General features: G+C 43.1%; 1 protein-coding gene across 3 annotated transcripts; it reads right to left on the minus strand.

Annotated features, from left to right (window-relative positions):
• Positions 1-318: 318 nt before the first annotated feature.
• LOC143289963 (uncharacterized) lies at positions 319-21,466 on the minus strand. Of its 3 annotated transcripts, none has more exons than XM_076599237.1 (2): positions 20,856-21,466; positions 319-5,025 (listed from the first exon to the last, which is right to left on the minus strand). In XM_076599237.1, exon 2 carries the CDS (start codon positions 4,999-5,001, stop codon positions 1,069-1,071), a length of 3,933 nt encoding a protein of 1,310 aa, XP_076455352.1. In that variant the 5' UTR covers positions 5,002-5,025; positions 20,856-21,466; the 3' UTR covers positions 319-1,068. The 3 variants fall into 3 exon arrangements, with proteins under 3 accessions (XP_076455352.1, XP_076455351.1, XP_076455353.1); XM_076599236.1 differs by lacking the exon at positions 20,856-21,466 and adding an exon at positions 6,840-7,196; XM_076599238.1 differs by lacking the exon at positions 319-5,025 and adding an exon at positions 12,002-18,497.
• Between the last annotated feature and the right edge of the window lie 1,377 nt (positions 21,467-22,843).

A 22,843-nucleotide genomic window follows, 5' to 3' on the forward strand; every position in this document is an offset into this window, starting at 1 on the left:
AATAAAGAGAAGACAAGAACGACAGTACAAGGAGCAAAGACATATTTCACATGAAAGCAATGTCAGGTGCATCTGATATTGATAAATGTAACAGTGTCTTTTTGCCAGTAGTATGTTATGTACTCATGAATACTTGATGATGGAAGCAATGTAATTCTATGTCTCAGTGTCATGAACATCAATGGGATTTCCATTATATATATATATATATATATATATATATATATATATATATATATATATATATATATATATATGTGTGTGTGTGTGTGTGTGTGTGTGTGTGTGTGTGTGTGTGTTTGTGTGTGTGTTTGTGTGTGTGTGTGTGTGTGTGTCTGTGTGTGATTATATTACACACACACACACACACACACACACACTTGAAATAATAGACACCAGACAACTGTATAATAAACAATAGAACATATACAAAGAAGGGAAAATACTGTAATGTTCACAATAAACCCGGTTAACAGATGTCACTATCTGACAAACTGATATGAAATTAAATCAACAGGCGTCACGATGGTCGCATCGACACAACTGATATCAAAACAGTGCATAAACCAGCCCATAATACATCAATAGTATGTGGACAAAATATTTCCTGTCAAAGCAATGTCACTGTCACAGAACAAGATAAACCTGATGACAAAGTGAGGAAATAGTTTCTGTGTAACGGAAGCTGCTGCAAAAGCAAAAATAAATAAAATGAGTTACATCATTAATGAATACCATATGATATATCATATATAAAATCATCAGAATTTGTGCTCTAAAAATTCAGTCATCAGTGCAGTGTACCCAAGTGGGCTCCAGATGCGTATTTCGCTTCAGGCTTTACAGCGCAGCTCCAACAGCTTTATGTGGACTGGTGCACTTTTACTTCAAAGTGAACAAAAACTCTTTTTCAACTCGATAAATTCTTCCACCCCTGACTTTACAACGTGTGATAGATATCTTAGCTGAGAACAATAGAGAAGTCTTGAGAAATCTTGTCTTTAATGGGTAAAACCTTGTTCCTCCAGAACGTGTTGCAGTCCACTCTCTACTGTTCGCCTGACACTCTCAATCATCAGACCAATACCAGTAGTCAATCTTATTTTCATCTGAATACCTCTGGTAATAGTCGTCAGAACTGTAGTAGTGAGACCAGTCATTTTCATCATCTGAATACCACTGGTTATAGTCGTCAGAACTGTAGGAGTCAGACCAGGAACCAGAGCTGTTCTCTTCTCCATCACTGTCGGAACCATCATTTTCTCCAGCAATGTCAGAACTACTGTCTGCATGCAAGAGATCAGAAAATGAGACGTAATTCTTCAAGGGTTGGGGAATGGGAAGCTGGGAGACATCTCTGTCCCGGGCAGGACTGATCTTCAGGGAGTGAGAAATCACCAGGCGGCACATGGACTTCAGACTGCGTGGTGTGGTGGATACCTCTATCAGGTATCGAGCTGCTCTCTTGATCAGGCGCTTCGGCGCTTCAGCTGTCAGGTGTTTTTTAGTTTGTATGTTGATCTTTACAATTTGCCTCAAAAACTCCTTGTACAGGGTACATTTTCTGATACTGCACTCATTGGTGAGGGTGAGGAGCTTTGGCAGGGCGAGGAACAGTTCCCTGAAGGAACAGGATCCTGATTCATACAGCATCCGTGTTATCACAGGCAGACCACGCATTACAGACAGTTGCACAGGTGACAGAAAGGATTCGTCTTGTGTTTGCATGGTTTGGGTGATGTGTGGCTGGTGTGTGCTGAAACCAAGAGAAATGCACTCTGACACCATTTGGGTGGGCTGTGCACGTGACATCACTGCATATGACAATACTGAATGACACCCGTGCGTGACAGATAGAGGATTAACTCCCTCACCCAAGAATGGGCAAATGTCATTGTGCATGCCACACAGACACATCACGTGGAGAGCAGTTTCTCCCCACCTATTCACCCCTGTCCATTGGTATGTTTTCCGTGACAATGCATCCTGAATAATGTCTTCCCGACCTGCGTCAATCAGCATCTCAAGAGCAGTGCGTTGTTCACCACTGTGTGTGGCAGACAGGTAAAGGGTGCTACACAAGATGATCAATGATTCCACACACGTCCATTCTTCTCCTCTGATGGCCTGATGAAGCACTGACATCCCGGTACTGTCCAGCCGAGAAGGGTCTCTTCCTCTCTCGGCTAAAGCCATCACTGTGTCCCAGTCTTCCCTCTGTGCTGCCCTTTGTATTAGTGAATCTCCTTTTTCATCAGGCATGTTGATGTCAGCATGGTGATGCAGACAGAGGTCCACAATGTCCCACTGTTGTTGACTGACAGCCTGCTGTAAAGCAATGCCACGATGCCGCACACCTGTGTCGTCCTTCTCTGTCACCAGTGGTGTGACTGCCTGCAAGGTGTCAGTGATGACAGCTGTGTGGAACAGGTCCTCTCTTCCCTGGATGGACAGCTCTTGTGTCATGCCCAGGATGCACTGACTGACCACACTTCCTTCATTCCTCTGCAAGGCACACTGCATGGTGTGCCATCTGACTGCATCATCATCTATATAGGCCATCATCTTGCCAACCAGAATCCACTGGTTCTGTTCCATCAGTGTGGGAATAGCGTCCATGTATTGATCAGTGTTCAGTCCTTGTTTAATCATCACTCTACACACGCCCCATTGCTGGTTTCTGACCACCTCTAGAAAGGAGGGGTGTTGATCAAATGTCTGGATTCCCATTCTGAACAGCTCAGTCACCACAGACCAGGCTTTACTGGCCACTGCTGCTTTCAGGGCCCTGCTCACGTTGTCCGCCGTCGGTCTCTGTCGAACGGTGAACACAACAACCTGCCAGTCACCTTGTGCCACAGCTGACTCCAACGTTTCAAACGACACCATTCTGGTTTTCAGTTCAGCTTCCAGATTCGCCAGTTCCAATACTCTTTGATTTTGCTCTTGTTCTTGCTTCTCACCAACTTTTACCATTTGATGATTTCCCTTGGACAGGAGCTTGTTGACTTCACTGATATCAGATTCGTGTTTGTACAGGTCGAGGACAACTTCCCAGTCTGCGTTCATGGCAACAAGAAAATGGACACGTGTCACTTCATCTTCTGTCAGTCCATGTTCTGCCAGCCGAAGACAGACATCCCACTGTTTTTCCTTGCAGGCTTTTTCCAGAGCCCAGTTCCGCTGATCGTCACTCAGGGTGTGGTCTGCCCACTGTTTGACAAGATCCCATTGCTTCCACTGCACAGCTGAGGAGAACAACATCCTCCGCACTTGTTCCCCCACGTATGTCAAATCTGCCAGGGAGATAATCTGCCATTTCCTTTCTTTCAGCGTGATTTTCAGGGCTTCTCTCTGTATTCCTGGCACTACCGGAACTGTGGTCAGAATGGACAAGAAAGGTTCTGAGTCATATCGCCAACGTTGTGGACTGTTCATGTGTCTCATGGCTGCGCGAACAAACAACAGAGCAAAGACAGGATTAAAAGTGCTGTTGTTTGTTGAAGCAACCTTAAATTCCGGACAAAGGCGATGTATACTTTGAGGCAAACTAGATGAATCTGATCTCATTTCTCTCAGAATCTTTTCAAGTGTCTCCTCCACATGAACTTCAGCAGACATAGGCTCCGTTGATGTATCAAGGTGACCACACAACGACTGTGTGATTATGCTGACAGCTGAGGTGAAGAATATGTTTTTCAGCCGGTTATTGGAGAACCATTTCCGTATTTCCTCAAATTGTTCTTCTCGTACTTTGGTGAAGACTTCAGTGCCTCTCTTCAAACCAAAGCAACAGTTTTTCAAAAGTTTCCAAAACTCCTCTTCCTGATGATCTGTTGTCATTGTCTCACGCACAAAGCGAAACAACAGTCTGACAGCATTACCTATGTAGCCCTGGTTAACAAGAATGTTTAAGGCAAATGGTGTCAGGGAAATCTGACATAAGTCCACAATAATTTCCATTATTTCATTACATCTTCCTCTCATGGTGGCAACCTCTATAACCCATGCCAGCACTGAAGCATCGCGTATAGAAGTGGTTAGTTTTCTCCACTGCTCTTGAGAAGCCCACAAAATCTGTTCTCCTTGGATAATGACATCTCCAATTTTCCACTGGGTTTTCCTTGCCTGAACAATCCTCAGCAATTTCTGGACTCTCTCCCAGTCACCAACAGACAAGAGATAGCTCATGAACAAGTCAATGTCTGTATTTTCAAAAGCTGGTAATATGCACTGTGAAAACATGTGGGAATCTTTCTTCAGCAGCAGACTGAAGACCCACCACAGTTGCTGTGCCATGAGCAGTTTGGACACAGAGACCAGCTGGTCTTTTGTGTAGTTGTGAAAAAATGAGTTCAACTCCCATTCTGTTGCTTCCCTTGCAACTTTTTCAATGGCCCACACTTTTTGAGTCTCACTAAGTGCAGGTCGCTGTCTGAACAGAGATCCCACAGCCAACCACAAACCACGTGACACCAATTTTTTCAGAACACGGTCCAAATCCTCGTCATCGCATTGTGGAAGAACGTTCTCTATGATCTCAAACTGCGATGCACGCTGGCAGGCTTGCAGCATTGCCCACTGTTTCTGGGCAGCTGAGACACGAGTATCATTCTGTACAAGTGCACCAAGTTCTTTCCACTTTCCTTCAGCAACTAATGCAATGAGATGATTGTCCAGGGAGACCAGACCAACTTGCCATTTGGAATGTTCCTGTCCAACATAAAGTGACAGATTGTAGACATGTACCCAGAGGCCTGCAGAGATCAGCTCTGTCATTGCAGAATCCAACTGTGCTCTGCTGCAGAAAGGTAAGACGTGTTGTGAGAACTGCTGACCATCACCGTGCTTGGTCACTTCCACAATGACCCTTGCTGTCTGCTGGTCAGTCAGCTGACCTGACTCCATCAGCTGATGAAGGACTGTCCAGTCCCTTCCCTGTACAGCACTGTCCACATGACTGTCCATGTCACAGGGTGACACAGCGGGAGTTGACGACATGGCGGTATGTATCTTTCAGACCTCCTGCAAGTAAAAGCAGATAAAGGCTGTCTGCGAAGACAACAGAAATTACACACAAACATACATAAACATAACATTCATGCTCATGTGCACAGACACACAGACAGGCAGAGACAGACAGACAGACAGACAGACAAACAAACACACACACACACACACACACACACACACACACACATGTATATATATATATGTGTGTGTGTGTGTGTGCGTGTATGTGTGTGTATGTGTGTGTGTATACAGAAAGAGAGGGGGGAAGAAGGGAAGAGAGACAGAAAGAAAAAAACAACAACAAAAACGCAGAGAGATAGAGACAGAGACTGGAGAGTTATAATAAGTTCTGATCACCAGAATCAAGACTGACTCACTGTGTTCAGCAATGGTGTCATGATTTATCATTGCGTTGTGTTGTTCTCTGTGTGCATAATTATGTTTGTGAGTTGATACAGAGAAAATATGCCCCTGAAAACCTGTATGCTCATTAATTTTGAATGCCTTGTGCTGGCCAGCACACTTCAGTCACACATTTCACAAAACCTTTCTTTCTTATTGTTCTGCACTGGTTGGCTGCAACTCCTGTGTTCATTTGTATTCGTACAAATAAACATTTACATGTAGGCCTATGACCATTCTTATCCCGCCATCTAGGCAACCATACTTGGTTTTCAGAGATGTACATGCTGGGCACGTTCTTTTTTTCTATGACCCACCGAATGCTGACATGGATTACAGGATCATCAATGTACGTATTTGATCTTCTGCATGTGTGTACACACGAAGTTGGTTCAGGCACGAGCAGGTCTGCACATATACTGACCTGGGAGATAGGAAAAATCTCCACCCTTCACCCCCAAGGTGTGCTGAAACCGGGGATCGAACAAGGGCACCTCGGGAGGGAATTCAGCGCTCTAATGACTCGGCCATTTCACCCCTCATTCCACATGCAGTTACCATGACGTGCATGACGACACATGATTTCAAAGGCGGAGCAAGCCACACTGCCGTCAGGCCCAACACAAACAAGTAGGGTCTCTGCACACCTTGTCCCTCTGATAAAACCTATTCAAATATGTAGACACTGGATACACGCAGCGAACTGGTTTTGTGGCCTTTGAGAGAAATCTAAAAATACTCTCCTTTAGAGCAGGCTGCTCTTCTTTCCTTTTTCGTTTTAACATTCAGTACTTGAATTAATATGCTGCATTACTTTGCCCATACATTGTGTGTGTGTGTGTGTGTGTGTGTGTGTGTGTGTGCGTGTGTGTGAAGACTATTTTGTGTGTGTGTGCCTGTGTGTGTGTGTGTGTAGGCTGTCTATCTATCTATCTGTCTATCTATCTACCTTTGTACACATTTCTTAACGAAATATAACAAATGCAGCAGACAAGGACTGAATATATCATAACGTCATCAACAAGATCAAAGGAACTGATCAAATAATTTCTCTACCCAATCTGTTGCCTCGTTAAATATTTTTCTGTCAGAAACAACGTGATGTGGCATAATCAGCTAGACGTTCGATCTTTGATCCAGTGTTCACAACTGATTCGTTTTTGAGGCCGTTTCAACAAGATGTTGTGTCTTTCGGAAAGGCACTTTACTTTGATTTTTCCCACTTCACCCGTGTAATTGGGTTCCTGACTTCAGGTGGGGAAGGCTAAACAAAGGTAAAAGGAAACAATTGGGCCCAGCCTTCCAATGCCGAGCCCAAGACAATGTGGATGTGAGTTCACTACCCCTGTGGAAGTAAAAGACTACCAGAACGTTAAACTTTTAATCTTTAAGTCACAACTGCACAAACAACTGTACAAACTTACCCTCCACGGGCTGATCAAAACCACCACTCACTCAGACAACATGGCGAAGGGAGTTTCACTCAAGGAAGAAATCACACAAACTCTTGGTATGCTGGGATACGTTTTTTGGACTGATAACTTCCAACTGCACAACTCCTGTTGGAACAAATTCATCACTGGATCCACTTTCATGTCGATTGAAACACTCTTCATTTCTATTCTCTTATCGCCTGCACACACGTCCTAACACTTTCTCGATCCCGTCTGTACTGGTGACGTCAGTGTTTGTTTTGACAATGACCCAATTTCAAACACTCATTTAAAAAAGTCAACACTCAGGCCCACAGAGTGTATACTTTCATACATTTTCATACATTACACACACACATAGCAGGCCCCTGCTATACAGATTTGGAGCTGCAAAAGTGCGAACCGAAAGTTAAGTTCCTGTTGGAGGAGTTCTACGAAAATGATTATCGACTGACAAGAATGCTTGTGTGGTGGTACGTTATAACATTTAGAAGTGTGCTTGGACACACATCACTGTTCTTTCTTTGTACACTAAGTGTATTGTGTGTTGGGTACAGGTGGGGGTAGGGGGTGTAAATGTGTGTGTGTGTGTGTGTGTGTGTGTGTGTGTTTTAGTATACTGTGTGTGTAAGTGTAGGGGCGTGAGTGGATGGGATGTGGAGGTGTGAGTGAGTGATTGTGTCTGTTTATTTCTCTCTCTCTCTCTCTCTCTGTCTCTCTCTCTATCTCTGTGTGTGTGTGTGTGTGTGTGTGTGTGTGTGTGTGTGTGTGTGTTGGTCTTCCCCTTTCTGTTCCTCTGAAAATAAGTCTATGTGTCTTTCTTTCCTTTCTCTCATCTCTTTTTCTGGCTCTCTTTACCACTCCCTCCCCCCTCTCTAAATATAGACAGGTGTGTGTGTGTGTGTGTGTGTGTGTGTGTGTGTGTGTGTGTGTGTGTGTGTGTGTGTTGGTCTTCCCCTTTCTGTTCCTCTGAAAATAAGTCTATGTGTCTTTCTTTCCTTTCTCTCATCTCTTTTTCTGGCTCTCTTTACCACTCCCTCCCCCCTCTCTAAATATAGACAGGTGTGTGTGTGTGTGTGTGTGTGTGTGTGTGTGTGTGTGTGTGTTGGTCTTCCCCTTTCTGTTCCTCTGAAAATAAGTCTATGTGTCTTTCTTTCCTTTCTCTCATCTCTTTTTCTGGCTCTCTTTACCACTCCCCCCTCTCTAAATATAGACATGTGTGTGTGTGTGTGTGTGTGTGTGTGTGTGTGTGTGTGTGTGTGTGTGTGTGTGTGTGTTGAAACAGGTGCAAGAGGGAGACAGAGAGGTAAGAAAGACAAATATAGAAAAACAGAGATAGACAACCAGACAAAAACAGAGAACTGATATGCACCATTCAGTATTTTGTACACTTTATTCTGCAAGCAACGTGGAACGGTAAGACAAGTGTAAAAGCAATTGTCCCAGGTTCGAGTGCCATACATAGACCGTGATTTTAATAACCCACCCCAACCACCTCCTAATCCCCCTCCCGGCCCCATCCACTCAGCCTTCAGTGGTGGTCTGTGTGCTAGTCTTCCGGATGGGACGATGAACTGAACACCGCAAGTGGCATGCTCAGCGCACGTAAAGGTCCCACAGCTACGAAAGAGCTTTCGCTTAGAAAAATCTGGAAAATTCCACTTAAACAGTGAAACAAATACACAATGCAGGTTGCTCTGCACTGCGCAATTCGTTCTCCCCAAACCCACTTTTCACACGGAGAAATCCGTTGTTGCAAAAAGTAAAACAATATAATGCATTGTATAAATGGAGACGGGGTGGAGAGGGAAGGAGGGCTGGTGTTGGGCGAAGGGTGGAGTGTGCAAGCTTGGTGCAATGTCAGTTACCTACACTGCCTCTTTACTACATAAGAATACACAGATTAATTCAGACAAACGACGACACGTTCAGAACTTTCAAATCTCTGAACGCAATTAACACGACAGCAAAGAAAACTCATGCCAGACAAATTCTTTCCTCTGCAAATGTAAAACTGACAAAGAACAAGACTATATACAATGCGCCAAAATATATTTTTTCGTGACAAAAGTTGATACTTTCAGAGGTGAAGGTTTTTTTTTGCCTCATGTGTGAAAAACCGTGAGTCTCTTTCACTTGTCCGTGCACGCGCGTGTGTGCGTGTGTGTATCTGTCCATGGTATATTTCATTTCTCTGGAAATGCTTTTGTTGATACCAATTTTGGCTTGAAAATTAGCCAGAATGCCGAACACCAGAAGAAATCCGATACTGCTGCCAAGTCAGTTTGGTGGTGTTCAGTTCTGCCTGCCCTGCTTCAGCGTATGAACGACACCACATACCCAGTCCCTTACAGACGACAGAAATTGCATGCTCGCGGGAACCAGACTGAATGAGTGTCCACTCCAGAGTGGAGACTGTCACAGCATCCCTCCGACGACAGTCCCTCGTCAATCGGCCGACACCCAAGACCTCAACAGGAACTCACCGCGAGCATGAGTGTAGAGGGGGATCAAAACTGGATCAGCTTGAGAGCATGGTATAAAAAGCCACAGAATCTGGGACATTTTCTTTCTGTATCTATATCAGTCAGGATGAGGATGATGACCATTATGGTATGGAAATCCAATTTATGTTTGTGACTGCGTGATAAGTCTGAACTCTACACTTTCTTTCATAAATCATCCAGGCGTCAACCAGGCCTGAGAGATACTGACACCTGCAGTGTTGATCAGGAAATTTGAACAACAGTCCCAAAGACGCTGACGTCAATTGGATGATCCTCTACTGTGTGGTCCCAGTCTTCCAGTTTGAGCCCGATTCACTCTCAACTTTGGGTGAAAGCCGGCCACAGGCTGACAACATTCACCTCTGCTGGGTCTTGAACCCACATCCTCACAGTCGTCATTCTTTGACGCTAACCACTTTCACCATGGTGGCTGGTGCACTTCACTATTTTTCTGAATAATCGGTATCATTCATACGAAACAGAGCAAGGGTGGTGGTAGTGGTGGTTTGTTCATATTTTTTACCTCAGCCTCTCGCCAAAGGATGTACATGAACGTATCAATACAATGCAATACAATTCAAAACATTTACTTTTTATCAGACCCATTGGAAAAGGCGTGTACATTCAATGGTTTGTCACTAACACCACACAATCTGTTAGCCAAGAGCCTGGTTTGACGCACACATGAATGTCAAATGTCAAAGGATGAATAAAAAGGAAAAAAAAGGAGTAAAATATATCAAGATGAAATAGAAATATGAAAGTAGATAAATAAAGCACGTAATTTATCATGCAACAGATGAAAAATGAATTATTATAACATGGATATAAAGAAACCCAATTTTTGAATGAGAAGCACCACTGGAATTCATCATTGTAAATTCTTGAATAACAGGTTCAGTACTTAAAACGTAACATCCTACAATGCTGCAAAAAATATATGATGTGATTTAAAATGTATAGTCAGAAACATTATTTCAAAGAAGTGACACAAAATGAATTATATTTTCAAATTTTCAGACTCAATACGTAAAGCGTAATATTTGAAGTTCCATTTCGAAAATAATCTCAACCATTTTCATCTCAATGCATATACATCACACAACTCAAAATGAAAAAGCAAAGGTAAATAAACATAAATGATGACATGAAAACTGTAAAGAAAGATGGACTTATTGTAGTTGAATTTGCAGTAGGTTACAGTCAAACACAGTCCTTGAACTCCTGTATTACTTCACACAACAACGTTTATATTTATATGGACAATAAATGATTATTTGATAATTTGTAGCACATTAGTCACTTGATTTTTTTCCCGTTTCATTCTAAGTTGTAATTTAAATACAGATACTCAGTAGTGTTCACTTCGTGAATGAGTTGTCCATTCCTGTCCACCCATCAACGTCATAAACAGCAAAACACCAAAACACTTCAACAGTCCGAGGAATTCAAGAAATCCGGGAAGAGTCAGTCAGTTTCATGTGCCGTCCACTTGCGTCCACTGATCAACCTCACAAAGAGCACATCACCACAACAGTCCATGTTCACTGATCAACCTCACAAAGTGGAGATCAACACAACAGTCCATGTTCACTGATCAGCCTCACGAAGAGGACATCACCACAACAGTCCATGTTCGCTGATCAACATCACAAAGAACACATCACCACAACAGTCCATGTTCACTGATCAACCTCACAAAGAACACATCACCACAACAGTCCATGTTCACTGATCAACCTCACAAAGAACACATCACCACAACAGTCCATGTTCACTGATCAACATCACAAAGAACACATCAACACAACAGTCCATGTTCACTTATCAACCTCACAAAGAACACATCACCACAACAGTCCGTGTTGACTGATCAACATCACAAAGAACACATCACCACAACAGTCCATGTTGACTGATCAACATCACAAAGAACACATCAACACAACAGTCCATGTTCACTGATCAACATCACAAAGAACACATCACCACAACAGTCCATGTTGACTGATCAACATCACAAAGAACACATCAACACAACAGTTCGTGTTCACTGATCAACATCACAAAGAACACATCAACACAACAGTCCATGTTCACTGATCAACATCACAAAGAGGACATCACAACAACAGTCCGTGTTCACTGATCAACCTCACAAAGAACACATCAACACAACAGTCCATGTTGACTGATCAACCTCACAAAGAACACATCAACACAACAGTCCATGTTCACTGATCAACATCACAAAGAACACATCAACACAACAGTCCATGTTCACTGATCAACATCACAAAGAGGACATCACAACAACAGTCCGTGTTCACTGATCAACCTCACAAAGAACACATCAACACAACAGTCCATGTTCACTGATCAACATCACAAAGAACACATCAACACAACAGTCCATGTTCACTGATCAACATCACAAAGAGGACATCACCACAACAGTCCATGTTCACTGATCAACCTCACAAAGAACACATCAACACAACAGTCCATGTTCACTGATCAACATCACAAAGAACACATCAACACAACAGTCCATGTTCACTGATCAACATCACAAAGAACACATCAACACAACAGTCCATGTTCACTGATCAACATCACAAAGAACACATCAACACAACAGTCCATGTTCACTGATCAACATCACAAAGAACACATCAACACAACAGTCCATGTTCACTGATCAACATCACAAAGAACACATCAACACAACAGTCCATGTTCACTGATCAACATCACAAAGAACACATCACCACAACAGTCCATGTTGACTGATCAACATCACAAAGAACACATCAACACAACAGTTCGTGTTCACTGATCAACATCACAAAGAACACATCAACACAACAGTCCATGTTCACTGATCAACATCACAAAGAGGACATCAACACAACAGTCCATGTTCACTGATCAACCTCACAAAGAACACATCAACACAACAGTCCATGTTCACTGATCAACATCACAAAGAACACATCAACACAACAGTCCATGTTCACTGATCAACCTCACAAAGAACACATCACCACAACAGTCCATGTTGACTGATCAACATCACAAAGAACACATCAACACAACAGTCCATGTTCACTGATCAACATCACAAAGAACACATCAACACAACAGTCCATGTTCACTGATCAACATCACAAAGAGGACATCACAACAGTCCGACGAAATCCAAAAGAAGAGTTAAGTCCTAACATCTACAATGCACAAACGCATCTGATATCACTATTATTCGCACATATATACTCAATATCAGAAAAGGATTTACATACTTCGTATCAAAACTGCACACCACTGTTAAAAAAATATGTAAGTTTCACACACAGAGATGTATTTTACACAAAAGTTAATTCAACACAACTATTTATACCATATAAGGGTGACACGAAAGCAATGCAAAGTGTGTATGCTTCTGAGGACACCTTTATAATAAAACGACAGAGTACAGTTGGTTCAGAGCACGTCGCGATCAAACATTCAGAAATGTGTGATATAACACCTAGTGTGCGTTAGAAAATGGAACTTCCAAATAACAATAAAACAATGCAACGAAAGCGAAGTTCCCCGTTAAATACCTAGTTTGTTTTGACGTCTAGAAATGATAATTCATACCTGCCATGAAAAATGTTAGTAGCGCTGCAATTGCGAAATATAAACGGCAGAATAATGGCTACTAACAATGCAAATTCAAATAAAGAGAAGACAAGAATGATAGTACAAGGTGCAAAGACATATTTCACATGAAAGCAATGTCAGGTGCATCTGATATTGATAAATGTAACAGTGTCGTTTTGCCAGTAGTATGTTATGTACTCATGAATACTTGATGATGGAAGTAATGTAATTCTATGTCTCAGTGTCATGAACATCAATGGGATTTCCATTATATGTGTGTGTGTGTGTGTGTGTGTGTGTGTGTGTGTCTGTGTGTGATTATATTACATGATAAATCCAGGACCTTTTGGCACCTATCTTTGAAAATACTTCCATATGGGTAAATGTGGATTTAACACTTTCGGGTTTCCTTTTCTTTATTTCATGTTTAATTTTTAAATCGCAGTCCACCACACATAACCCAACACACACACACACACACACACACACACACACACACACACACACTTGAAATAATAGACACCAGGCAACTGTACAATAATGGAAGCTGCTGCAAAAGCAAAAATAAATAAAATGAGTTACATCATTAATGAATACCATATGATATATCATATATAAAATCACCAGAATTTATGCTCTAAAAATTCAGTCATCCGTGCAGTGTACCCAAGTGGGCTCCAGATGCGTATTTCACTTCAGGTTTTACAGCGCAGCTCCAACAGCTTTATGTGGACTGGTGCACTTTTACTTCAAAGTGAACAAAAACTCTTTTTCAACTCGATAAATTCTTCCACCCCTGACTTTACAACGTGTGATAGATATCTTAGCTGAGAACAATAGAGAAGTCTTGAGAAATCTTGTCTTTCATGGATAAAACCTTGTTCCTCCAGAACGTGTTGCAGTCCACTCTCTACTGTTCGCCTGACACTCTCAATCGTCAGACCAATACCAGTAGTCAATCTCATTTTCATCTGAATACCTCTGGTAATAGTCGTCAGAATTCCAGGAGTGAAACCCGGAACCAGAGCTGTTCTCTTCTCCATCACTGTCGGAACCATCATTTTCTCCAGCAATGTCAGACACAACTGATATCAAAACAGTGCATAAACCAGCCCATAATACATCAATAGTATGTGGACAAAATATTTCCTGTCAAAGCAATGTGACTGTCACAGAACAAGATAAACCTGATGACAAAGTGAGGAAATAGTTTCTGTGTAACGGAAGCTGCTGCAAAAGCAAAAATAAATAAAATGAGTTACATCATTAATGAATCCCATATGATATATATAAAATCATCAGAATTTGTGCTCTAAAAATTCAGTCATCAGTGCAGTGTACCCAAGTGGGCTCCAGATGCGTATTTCGCTTCAGGCTTTACAGCGCAGCTCCAACAGCTTCATGTGGACTGGTGCACTTTTACTTCAAAGTGAACAAAAACTCTTTTTCAACTCGATAAATTCTTCCACCCCTGACTTTACAACGTGTGATAGATATCTTAGCTGAGAACAATAGAGAAGTCTTGAGAAATCTTGTCTTTAATGGGTAAAACCTTGTTCCTCCAGAACGTGTTGCAGTCCACTCTCTACTGTTCGCCTGACACTCTCAATCGTCAGACCAATACCAGTAGTCAATCTTATTTTCATCTGAATACCACTGGTTATAATCGTCAGAACTGTAGGAGTCAGACCAGGAACCAGAGCTCTTCTCCATCACTGTCGGAACCATCATTTTCTCCAGCAATGTCAGAACTACTGTCTGCATGCAAGAGATCAGAAAATGAGACGTAATTCTTCAAGTGTTGGGGAATGGGAAGCTGGGAGACATCTCTGTCCCGGGCAGGACTGATCGTCAGGGAGTGAGAAATCACCAGGCGGCACATGGACTTCAGACTGCGTGGTGTGGTGGATACCTCTATCAGGTATCGAGCTGCTCTCTTGGTCAGGCGCTTGGGCGCTTCAGCTGTCAGGTGTTTTTTAGTTTGTCTGTTGATCTTTACAATTCGCATAAAAAACTCCTTGTACAGGGTACATTTTCTGATACTGGTATCATTGGTGAGGGTGAGGAGCTTTGGCAGGGCGAGGAACAGTTCCCTGAAGGAACAGGATCCTGATTCATACAGCATCCGTGTTATCACAGGCAGACCACGCATTACAGACAGTTGCACAGGTGACAGAAACGATTCGTCTTGTGTTTGCATGGTTTGGGTGATGTGTGGCTGGTGTGTGCTGAAACCAAGAGAAATGCACTCTGACACCATTTGGGTGGGCTGTGCTCGTGACAGCACTGCATATGACAATACTGAATGACACCCGTGCGTGATAGATAGAGGATTAACTCCCTCAACCAAGAATGGGCAAATGTCATTGTGCATGCCACACAGACACATCACGTGGAGAGCAGTTTCTCCCCACCTATTCACCCCTGTCCATTGGTATGTTTTCCGTGACAATGCATACCGAATAATGTCTTCCCGACCTGCGTCAATCAGCATCTCAAGAGCAGTGCGTTGTTCACCTGCGTGTGTGGCAGACAGGTAAAGGGTGCTACATAAGATGATCAATGATTCCACACACGTCCATTCTTCTCCTCTGATGGCCTGATGAAGCACTGACATCCCGGTACTGTCCAGCCGAGAAGGGTCTCCTCCTCCCTTGGCTAAAGCCATCACTGTGTCCCAGTCTTTCCTCTGTGCTGCCCTTTGTATTAGTGAATCTCCTTTTTCATCAGGCATGTTGATGTCAGCATGGTGATGCACACAGAGGTCCACAATGCCCCACTCTTGTTGACTGACAGCCTGCTTTAAAGCAATGTCACGATGCTGCACACCTGTGTCGTCCTTCTCTGTCACCAGTGGTGTGACTGCCTGCAAGGTGTCAGTGATGACAGCTGTGTGAAACAGGTCCTCTCTTTCCTGGATGGACAGCTCTTGTGTCATGCCCAGGATGCACTGACTGACCACACTTCCTTCATTCCTCTGCAAGGCACACTGCATGGTGTGCCATCTGACTGCATCATCATCTATATAGGCCATCATCTTGCCAACTAGAATCCACTGGTTCTGTTCCATCAGTGTGGGAATAGCGTCCATGTATTGATCAGTGTTCAGTCCTTGTTCAATCATCACTCTACACACGCCCCATTGCTGGTTTCTGACCACCTCTAGAAAGGAGGGGTGTTGATCAAATGTCTGGATTCCCATTCTGAACAGCTCAGTCACCACAGACCAGGCTTTACTGGCCACTGCTGCTTTCAGGGCCCTGCTCACGTTGTCCGCCGTCGGTCTCTGTCGAACGGTGAACACAACAACCTGCCAGTCACCTTGTGCCACAGCTGACTCCAACGTTTCAAACGACACCATTCTGGATTTCAGTTCAGCTTCCAGATTCGCCAGTTCCAATACTCTTTGATTTTGCTCTTGTTCTTGCTTCTCACCAACTTTTACCATTTGATGATTTCCCTTGGACAGGAGCTTGTTGACTTCACTGACATCAGATTCGTGTTTGTACAGGTCGAGGACAACTTCCCAGTCTGCGTTCATGGCAACAAGGAAATGGACATGTGTCACTTCATCTTCTGTCAGTCCATGTTCTGCCAGCCGAAGACAGACATCCCACTGTTTTTTCTTGCAGGCTTTTTCCAGAGCCCAGTTCCGCTGATCGTCACTCAGGGTGTGGTCTGCCCACTGTTTGACAAGATCCCATTGCTTCCACCGCACAGCTGAGGAGAACAACATCCTCCGCACTTGTTCCCCCACATATGTCAAATCTGCCAGGCAGATAATCTGCCATTTCCTTTCTTTCAGCGTGATTTTCAGGGCTTCTCTCTGTATTCCTGGCACTACCGGAACTGTGGTCAGAATGGACAACAAAGGTTCTGAATCATGTAGCCAACGTTGTGGACTGTTCATGTGTCTCATGGCAGCGCGAACAAACAACAGAGCAAAGACAGGATTAAAAGTGCTGTTGTTTGTTGAAGCAACCTTAAATTCCGTGCAAAGGCGATGTACACTTTGAGGCAAACTAAATGAATCTGATCTCGTTTCTCTCAGAATCTTTTCAAGTGTCTCCTTCACATGAACTTCAGCAGACATAGGCTCTGTTGATGTATCAAGGTGACCACACAATGACTGTGTGATTATGCTGACAGCTGAGGTGAAGAATATGTTTTTCAGCCAGTTACTGGAGAACCATTTCCATCTTTCCTCAAATTGTTCTTCTCGTACTTTGGTGAATACTTCAATGCCTCTCTTCAAACCAAAGCAACAGTTTTTCAATAGTTTCCAAAACTCCTCTTCCTGATAATCTTTTTTCATTAATTCATGCACAAAGTGAAGCAACAATCTGGCAGCCCCAACTATGGATCCCTGGTTAACAAGGATGTTTAAGGCAGATGTTATCAGGGGAATCTGACAAACGTCCACAATGATTTCCATCATTTTATAACATCTTCCTCTCATTGTGGCAAGCTCTATTACCCATGCCAGCACTGAAGCATCGCATATAGAAGTGGTTAGTTTTTTCCACTGCTCTTGAGAAGCCCACAAAATCTGTTCTCCTTGGATAATGACATCTCCAATTTTCCACTGGGTTTTCCCTGCCTCAACAATCCTCAGCAATTTCTGGACTCTCTCCCAGTCACCAACAGACAAGAGATAGCTCATGAACAAGTCAATGTCTGTATTTTCAAATGCTGGTAATATGCACTGTGAAAACATATAGGCATCTTTCTTCAGCAGCAGACCAAAGACCCACCACAGTTGCCGTGCCACAAGCAGTTTGGACACAGAGACCAGCTGGTGTTTTGTGCACTTGTGAAAAAATAAGTCAAACTTCCACTCTGTTGCTTCCCTTGCAACTTTTTCAATGGCCCACACTTTTTGAGTCTCACTAAGTGCAGGTCGCTGGCTGAACAGAGATCCCACAGCCAACCACAAACCACGTGACACCAGTTTTTTCAGAACACGGTCCAAATCCTCGTCAGCACATTGTGGAAGAACGTTCTCTATGATCTCAAACTCCGATGCACGCTGGGAGGCTTGCAGCATTGCCCACTGTTTCTGGGCAGCTGAGACACGAGTATCATTCTGTACAAGTGCACCAAGTTCTTTCCACTTTCCTTCAGCAACTAATGCAAGGAGATAATTGTCCAGGGAAAGCAGACCAACTTGCCATTCGGAATGTCCCTGTCCAACATAAAGTGATAGATTGTAGACATGTACCCACAGGCCTGCAGAGATCAGCTCTGTCATTGCAGAATCCAACTGTGCTCTGCTGCAGAAAGGTAGGACGTGTTGTGAGAACTGCTGACCATCACCGTGCTTGGTCACTTCCACAATGACCCTTGCTGTCTGCTGGTCAGTCAGCTGACCTGACTCCATCAGCTGCTGAAGGACTGTCCAGTCCCTTCTCTGTACAGCACTGTCCACATGACTGTCCATGTCACAGGATGACACAGCGGGAGTTGACGACATAGTGGTATGTATCTTTCAGACCTCCTGCAAGCAAAAGCAGATAAAGGCTGTCTGCAAAGACAACAGAAATTACACACAAACATACATATACATATCATTCATGCTCATGTGCACAGACAGAAACACAGACAGGCAGAGACAGACAGACAGACACACACACACACACACACAATATATATATATATATATGTGTGTGTGTGTAACAACAACAACAATAACAATAACAATAACAATAACGGGGTTGGACTCGACATCGCCACACTGCAGTAGGAAGGCAGTGACAAACACTAGCACGAACTCCGCCGACAGACTTTTCACTCGAACGACACGACACAGTCGTCTTGTTGCAGCTCTCTCCACAGCTCGTTTCCTCATAAAAGACTGAAAAGTCCAGAAAAACTTACCACAAGCAGCTCGAAAACACACCGCTGAACTCGGCATGATGTCATCTGTCCAGTCGAGAGATAATTTGGAATGACAGAAGACTTGATCACTCAATAATTAACAAAGATCTCTGAAAAATTAACAGAGCTCCAAAACACGTCTGCCTTCAAACTCGGAGAACAGCTCACCTCGTGCGTGTATGTGTGTGTATGTGTGTGTGTATACAGAAAGAGAGGGGGGAAGAAGGGAAGAGAGACAGAAAGAAAAAAAAACAAACAACAAAAACACAGAGAGATAGAGACAGAGACTGGAGAGTTATAATAAGTTCTGATCACCAGAATCAAGACTGACTCACTGTGTTCAGCAATGGTGTCATGATTTATCATTGCGTTGTGTTGTTCTCTGTGTGCATAATTATGTTTGTGAGTCGATACAGAGAAAAAAATTCCCTTGAAATATGTTAGAAGAATGCATGCACGCTCGTGTGTGTGTGTGTGTGACAGAGAGAGAGAGAGAGAGATAGAAACAGAGAGAGTGAGAGGGGAAGGGGGGGGGGGGGGGGGGACGGGGTGCCGGATCAGCCACAGTCGAATCCAACACTGGCAAAACGCTGCACCTGTATGCTCATTAATTTTGAATGCCTTGTGCTGGCCAGCACACTTCAGTCACACATTTCACAAAACCTTTCTTTCTTATTGTTCTGCACTGGTTGGCTGCAACTCCCGCGTTCATTTGTATTCGAACAAATAAACATTTACATGTAGGCCTATGACCATTCTTATCCCGCCATGTAGGCAACCATACTCGGTTTTCAGAGATGTACATGCTGGGCACGTTCTTGTTTTCTATGACCCATCGAATGCTGACATGGATTACAGGATGTACGTATTTGATCTTCTGCATGTGTGTACACACGAAGCTGGTTCAGGCACGAGCAGGTCTGCACATATACTGACCGGGGAGATAGGACAAATCTCCACCCTTAACCCCCAAGGTGTGCTGAAACCGGGGATCGAACACAGGCACCTCGGGAGGGAATTCAGCGCTCTAATGACTCGGCCATTTCACCCCTCATTCCACATGCAGTTACCATGACGCGCATGACGACACATGATTTCAAAGGCGGAGCAAGCCACACTGCCGTCAGGCCCAACACAAACAAGTAGGGTCTCTGCACACATTGTAGACACCGGATACACGCAACGAACTGGTTTTGTGGCCTTTGAGAGAAATCTAAAAATACCCTCAAATCTAAAAATAATCTCCTTTAGAGCAGGCTGCTCTTCTTTCCTTTTTCGTTTTAACATTCAGCACTTGAATTGATATGTTGCATTATTTTGCCCATACATTTTGTGTGTGTGTGTGTGTGTGTGTGTGTGTGTGTGTGAGTGTGTGTGTGTGTGTGTGTGTGTGTGTGAAGACTATTTTGTGTGTGTACCTGTGTGTGTGTGTGTGTGTGTGTATGTGTGTGTGTAGGCTGTCTATCTATCTATCTATCTGTCTGTCTGTCTATCTATCTACCTCTGTATACATTTCTTAACGAAATACAACAAATGAAGCAGACACGGACTGAATATATCACAACGTCATCAACAACATCAAAGGAACTGATCATTTAATTTCTCTACCCAATCTGTTGCCTCATTCAATATTTTTCTGTCAGAAACAACGCGATGTGGCATAATCAGCTAGGCGATGGATCTTTGATCCAGTGTTCACAACTGATTCGTTTTTGAGGCCGTTTCAACAAGGTGTTGTGTCCTTCGGAAAGGCACTTTACTTTGATTTTTCCCACTCTACCCAAGTGTAATTGGGTTCCTGACTTCAGGTGGGGAAGGCTAAACAAAGGTAAAAGGAAACGATTGGGCCCAGCCTTCCAATGCCGAGCCCAAGACAATGTGGATGTGAGTTCACTACCCCTGTGGAAGTAAAAGATGACCAGAACGTTAACCTTTTAATCTTTAAGTCACAACTGCACAAACAACTGTACAAACTTACCCTCCACCGGCAGGTCCAAACCACTGCTCACTCAGACAACATGGCGAAGGGAGTTTCACTCAAGGAAGAAATCACACAAACTCTTGGTATGCTGGGATACGTTTTTATTGGACTGATAACTTCCAACTGCACAACTACTGTTGGAACAAATTCATAATTGGATCCACTTCCATGTCAAATGAAACACTCTTCATTTCTATTCTCTTATCGCCTGCACACACGTCCTAACACTTTCTCGATCCCGTCTGTACTGGTGGCGTCAGTGTTTGTTTTGACAATGACCCGATTTCAAACACTCGTTTAAAAAAAAGTCAACACTCAGGCCCACAGAGAGTATACTTTCATACATTTAAGGCCACAGTGAGTGCCATGCAGATAATGTACTCCAACTACATAGTCAAGCGATAGTATTATCATTGTTTCCAGAAATCTAATGTTACCAGTGAAGATGTATTCATACTTGAATAATGCAGTCAAGCAATAGTTTAATAACTGAACAATGCTGTCAAACGTTAGTATGATGATTATATTGTTGCATCCATAATTCTTAGTAATCCAGCCAAATGATATGTTTTAATACCGACTGCACAATTCCATTATTTCCCATAGAATGGTTATTCATGCTGGTTGATTTTTTTTCTTTTCAAGTTCAAGCATTGTTCAGTTTTGAACTGGTTTTGCTGGGCACATGTGTGTGTTACTTGTTTTGTTTGATTATTACTTTTATTTATCTAATTCATCAAGCCCCTTTAAATCTTTGAATTACTGCAGTATGAATTGATGAATTGATGTAACCTTTTGAATCTAGTGTAAAGGTTATCAAAACTATCTGATATCATGTTATTGCGGCACTGTATTGAATATATGCATACATTTTGTGTGTGTGTGTGTGTGTGTGTGTGTGTGTGTGTGTGTGTGTGTGTGTGTGTTTTTGTTTGTTTGTTTGTTTGTTTTTAAGTGGGGGAGGAGAGCACAAATACATCAAAACGTGATAAAAGAGATTCTATGGGCCTGAGTATTGACTTGTCGACGCAGTTTGCACTTTGCCAACAGGAAGCTGCAGAACAGGACACTCGTTTTTGCAATCTGATCCCCATACAGTGAAACTTTCATTCTTTCTTTCTTTCTTTCTTTCTTTCTTTCTGTCTGTCTGTCTTTCTTTTTGTCCGGTTTCGGTTTCAGTTTCAAGGAGGTGTCATTAAAGCATGTGTATATATAATCCATATATGCTACACCACATCTGCTGATTGAAACAATACGAAACAATCAAAAACAGAGTTATTAGCGGTCACGAGAAGAACGGGTCTGAAGCACCGTGAATCAAATGATGACCATTATTTTGTAGCAATGTGCAGGTGTCTGATTGGATGGTGATGGTAATTATCATACTCAGTGGTGAACAGTTTCGATGAATCTGTCTGAAGTGAAAGGATTCGCTGCGTGCTCTCTCTCTCTCTCTCTCTCTCTCTCTCTCTTTCTCTCTCTCTCTCTCTCTCTCTCTCTCTCTCTCTCTCTCTCTCTTTATCATAGAAACTACACACTGCACCAGGATGTGCTGCATGCTCACACACACACACACACACACACACAGACACACACACACACACACAAAGAGAGAGAGAGAAACTACACAACGCACAAGTACACTCACGTGTGCACAAAAACACAGACACACACACACACACACACACACACACACAAACACACACACACATGCACGCACGCACAGATACACACACTCTCTCTCTCACACACACACACACACACACACGCACGCACGCACAGACACACACACTCACACAAAAACAGACTCACACACGACGTAACAGCAGAGTGTGCAGGTTAGAGAGAAGTCAAGCCTTGGGTCTGACACTCCTCACAGCACACACACACACAAAGCAGGCCCCCGCTATAAAGATTTGCAGCTGCAAAAGTGCGAACCGAATGTAAGTTCCTGTTGGAGGAGTTCTACGAAAATGATTATCGAC

The sequence above is a fragment of the Babylonia areolata genome, chromosome 14 (assembly GCF_041734735.1).
Source record: "Babylonia areolata isolate BAREFJ2019XMU chromosome 14, ASM4173473v1, whole genome shotgun sequence".
Taxonomy (NCBI): Eukaryota; Metazoa; Mollusca; class Gastropoda; order Neogastropoda; family Buccinidae; genus Babylonia; species Babylonia areolata.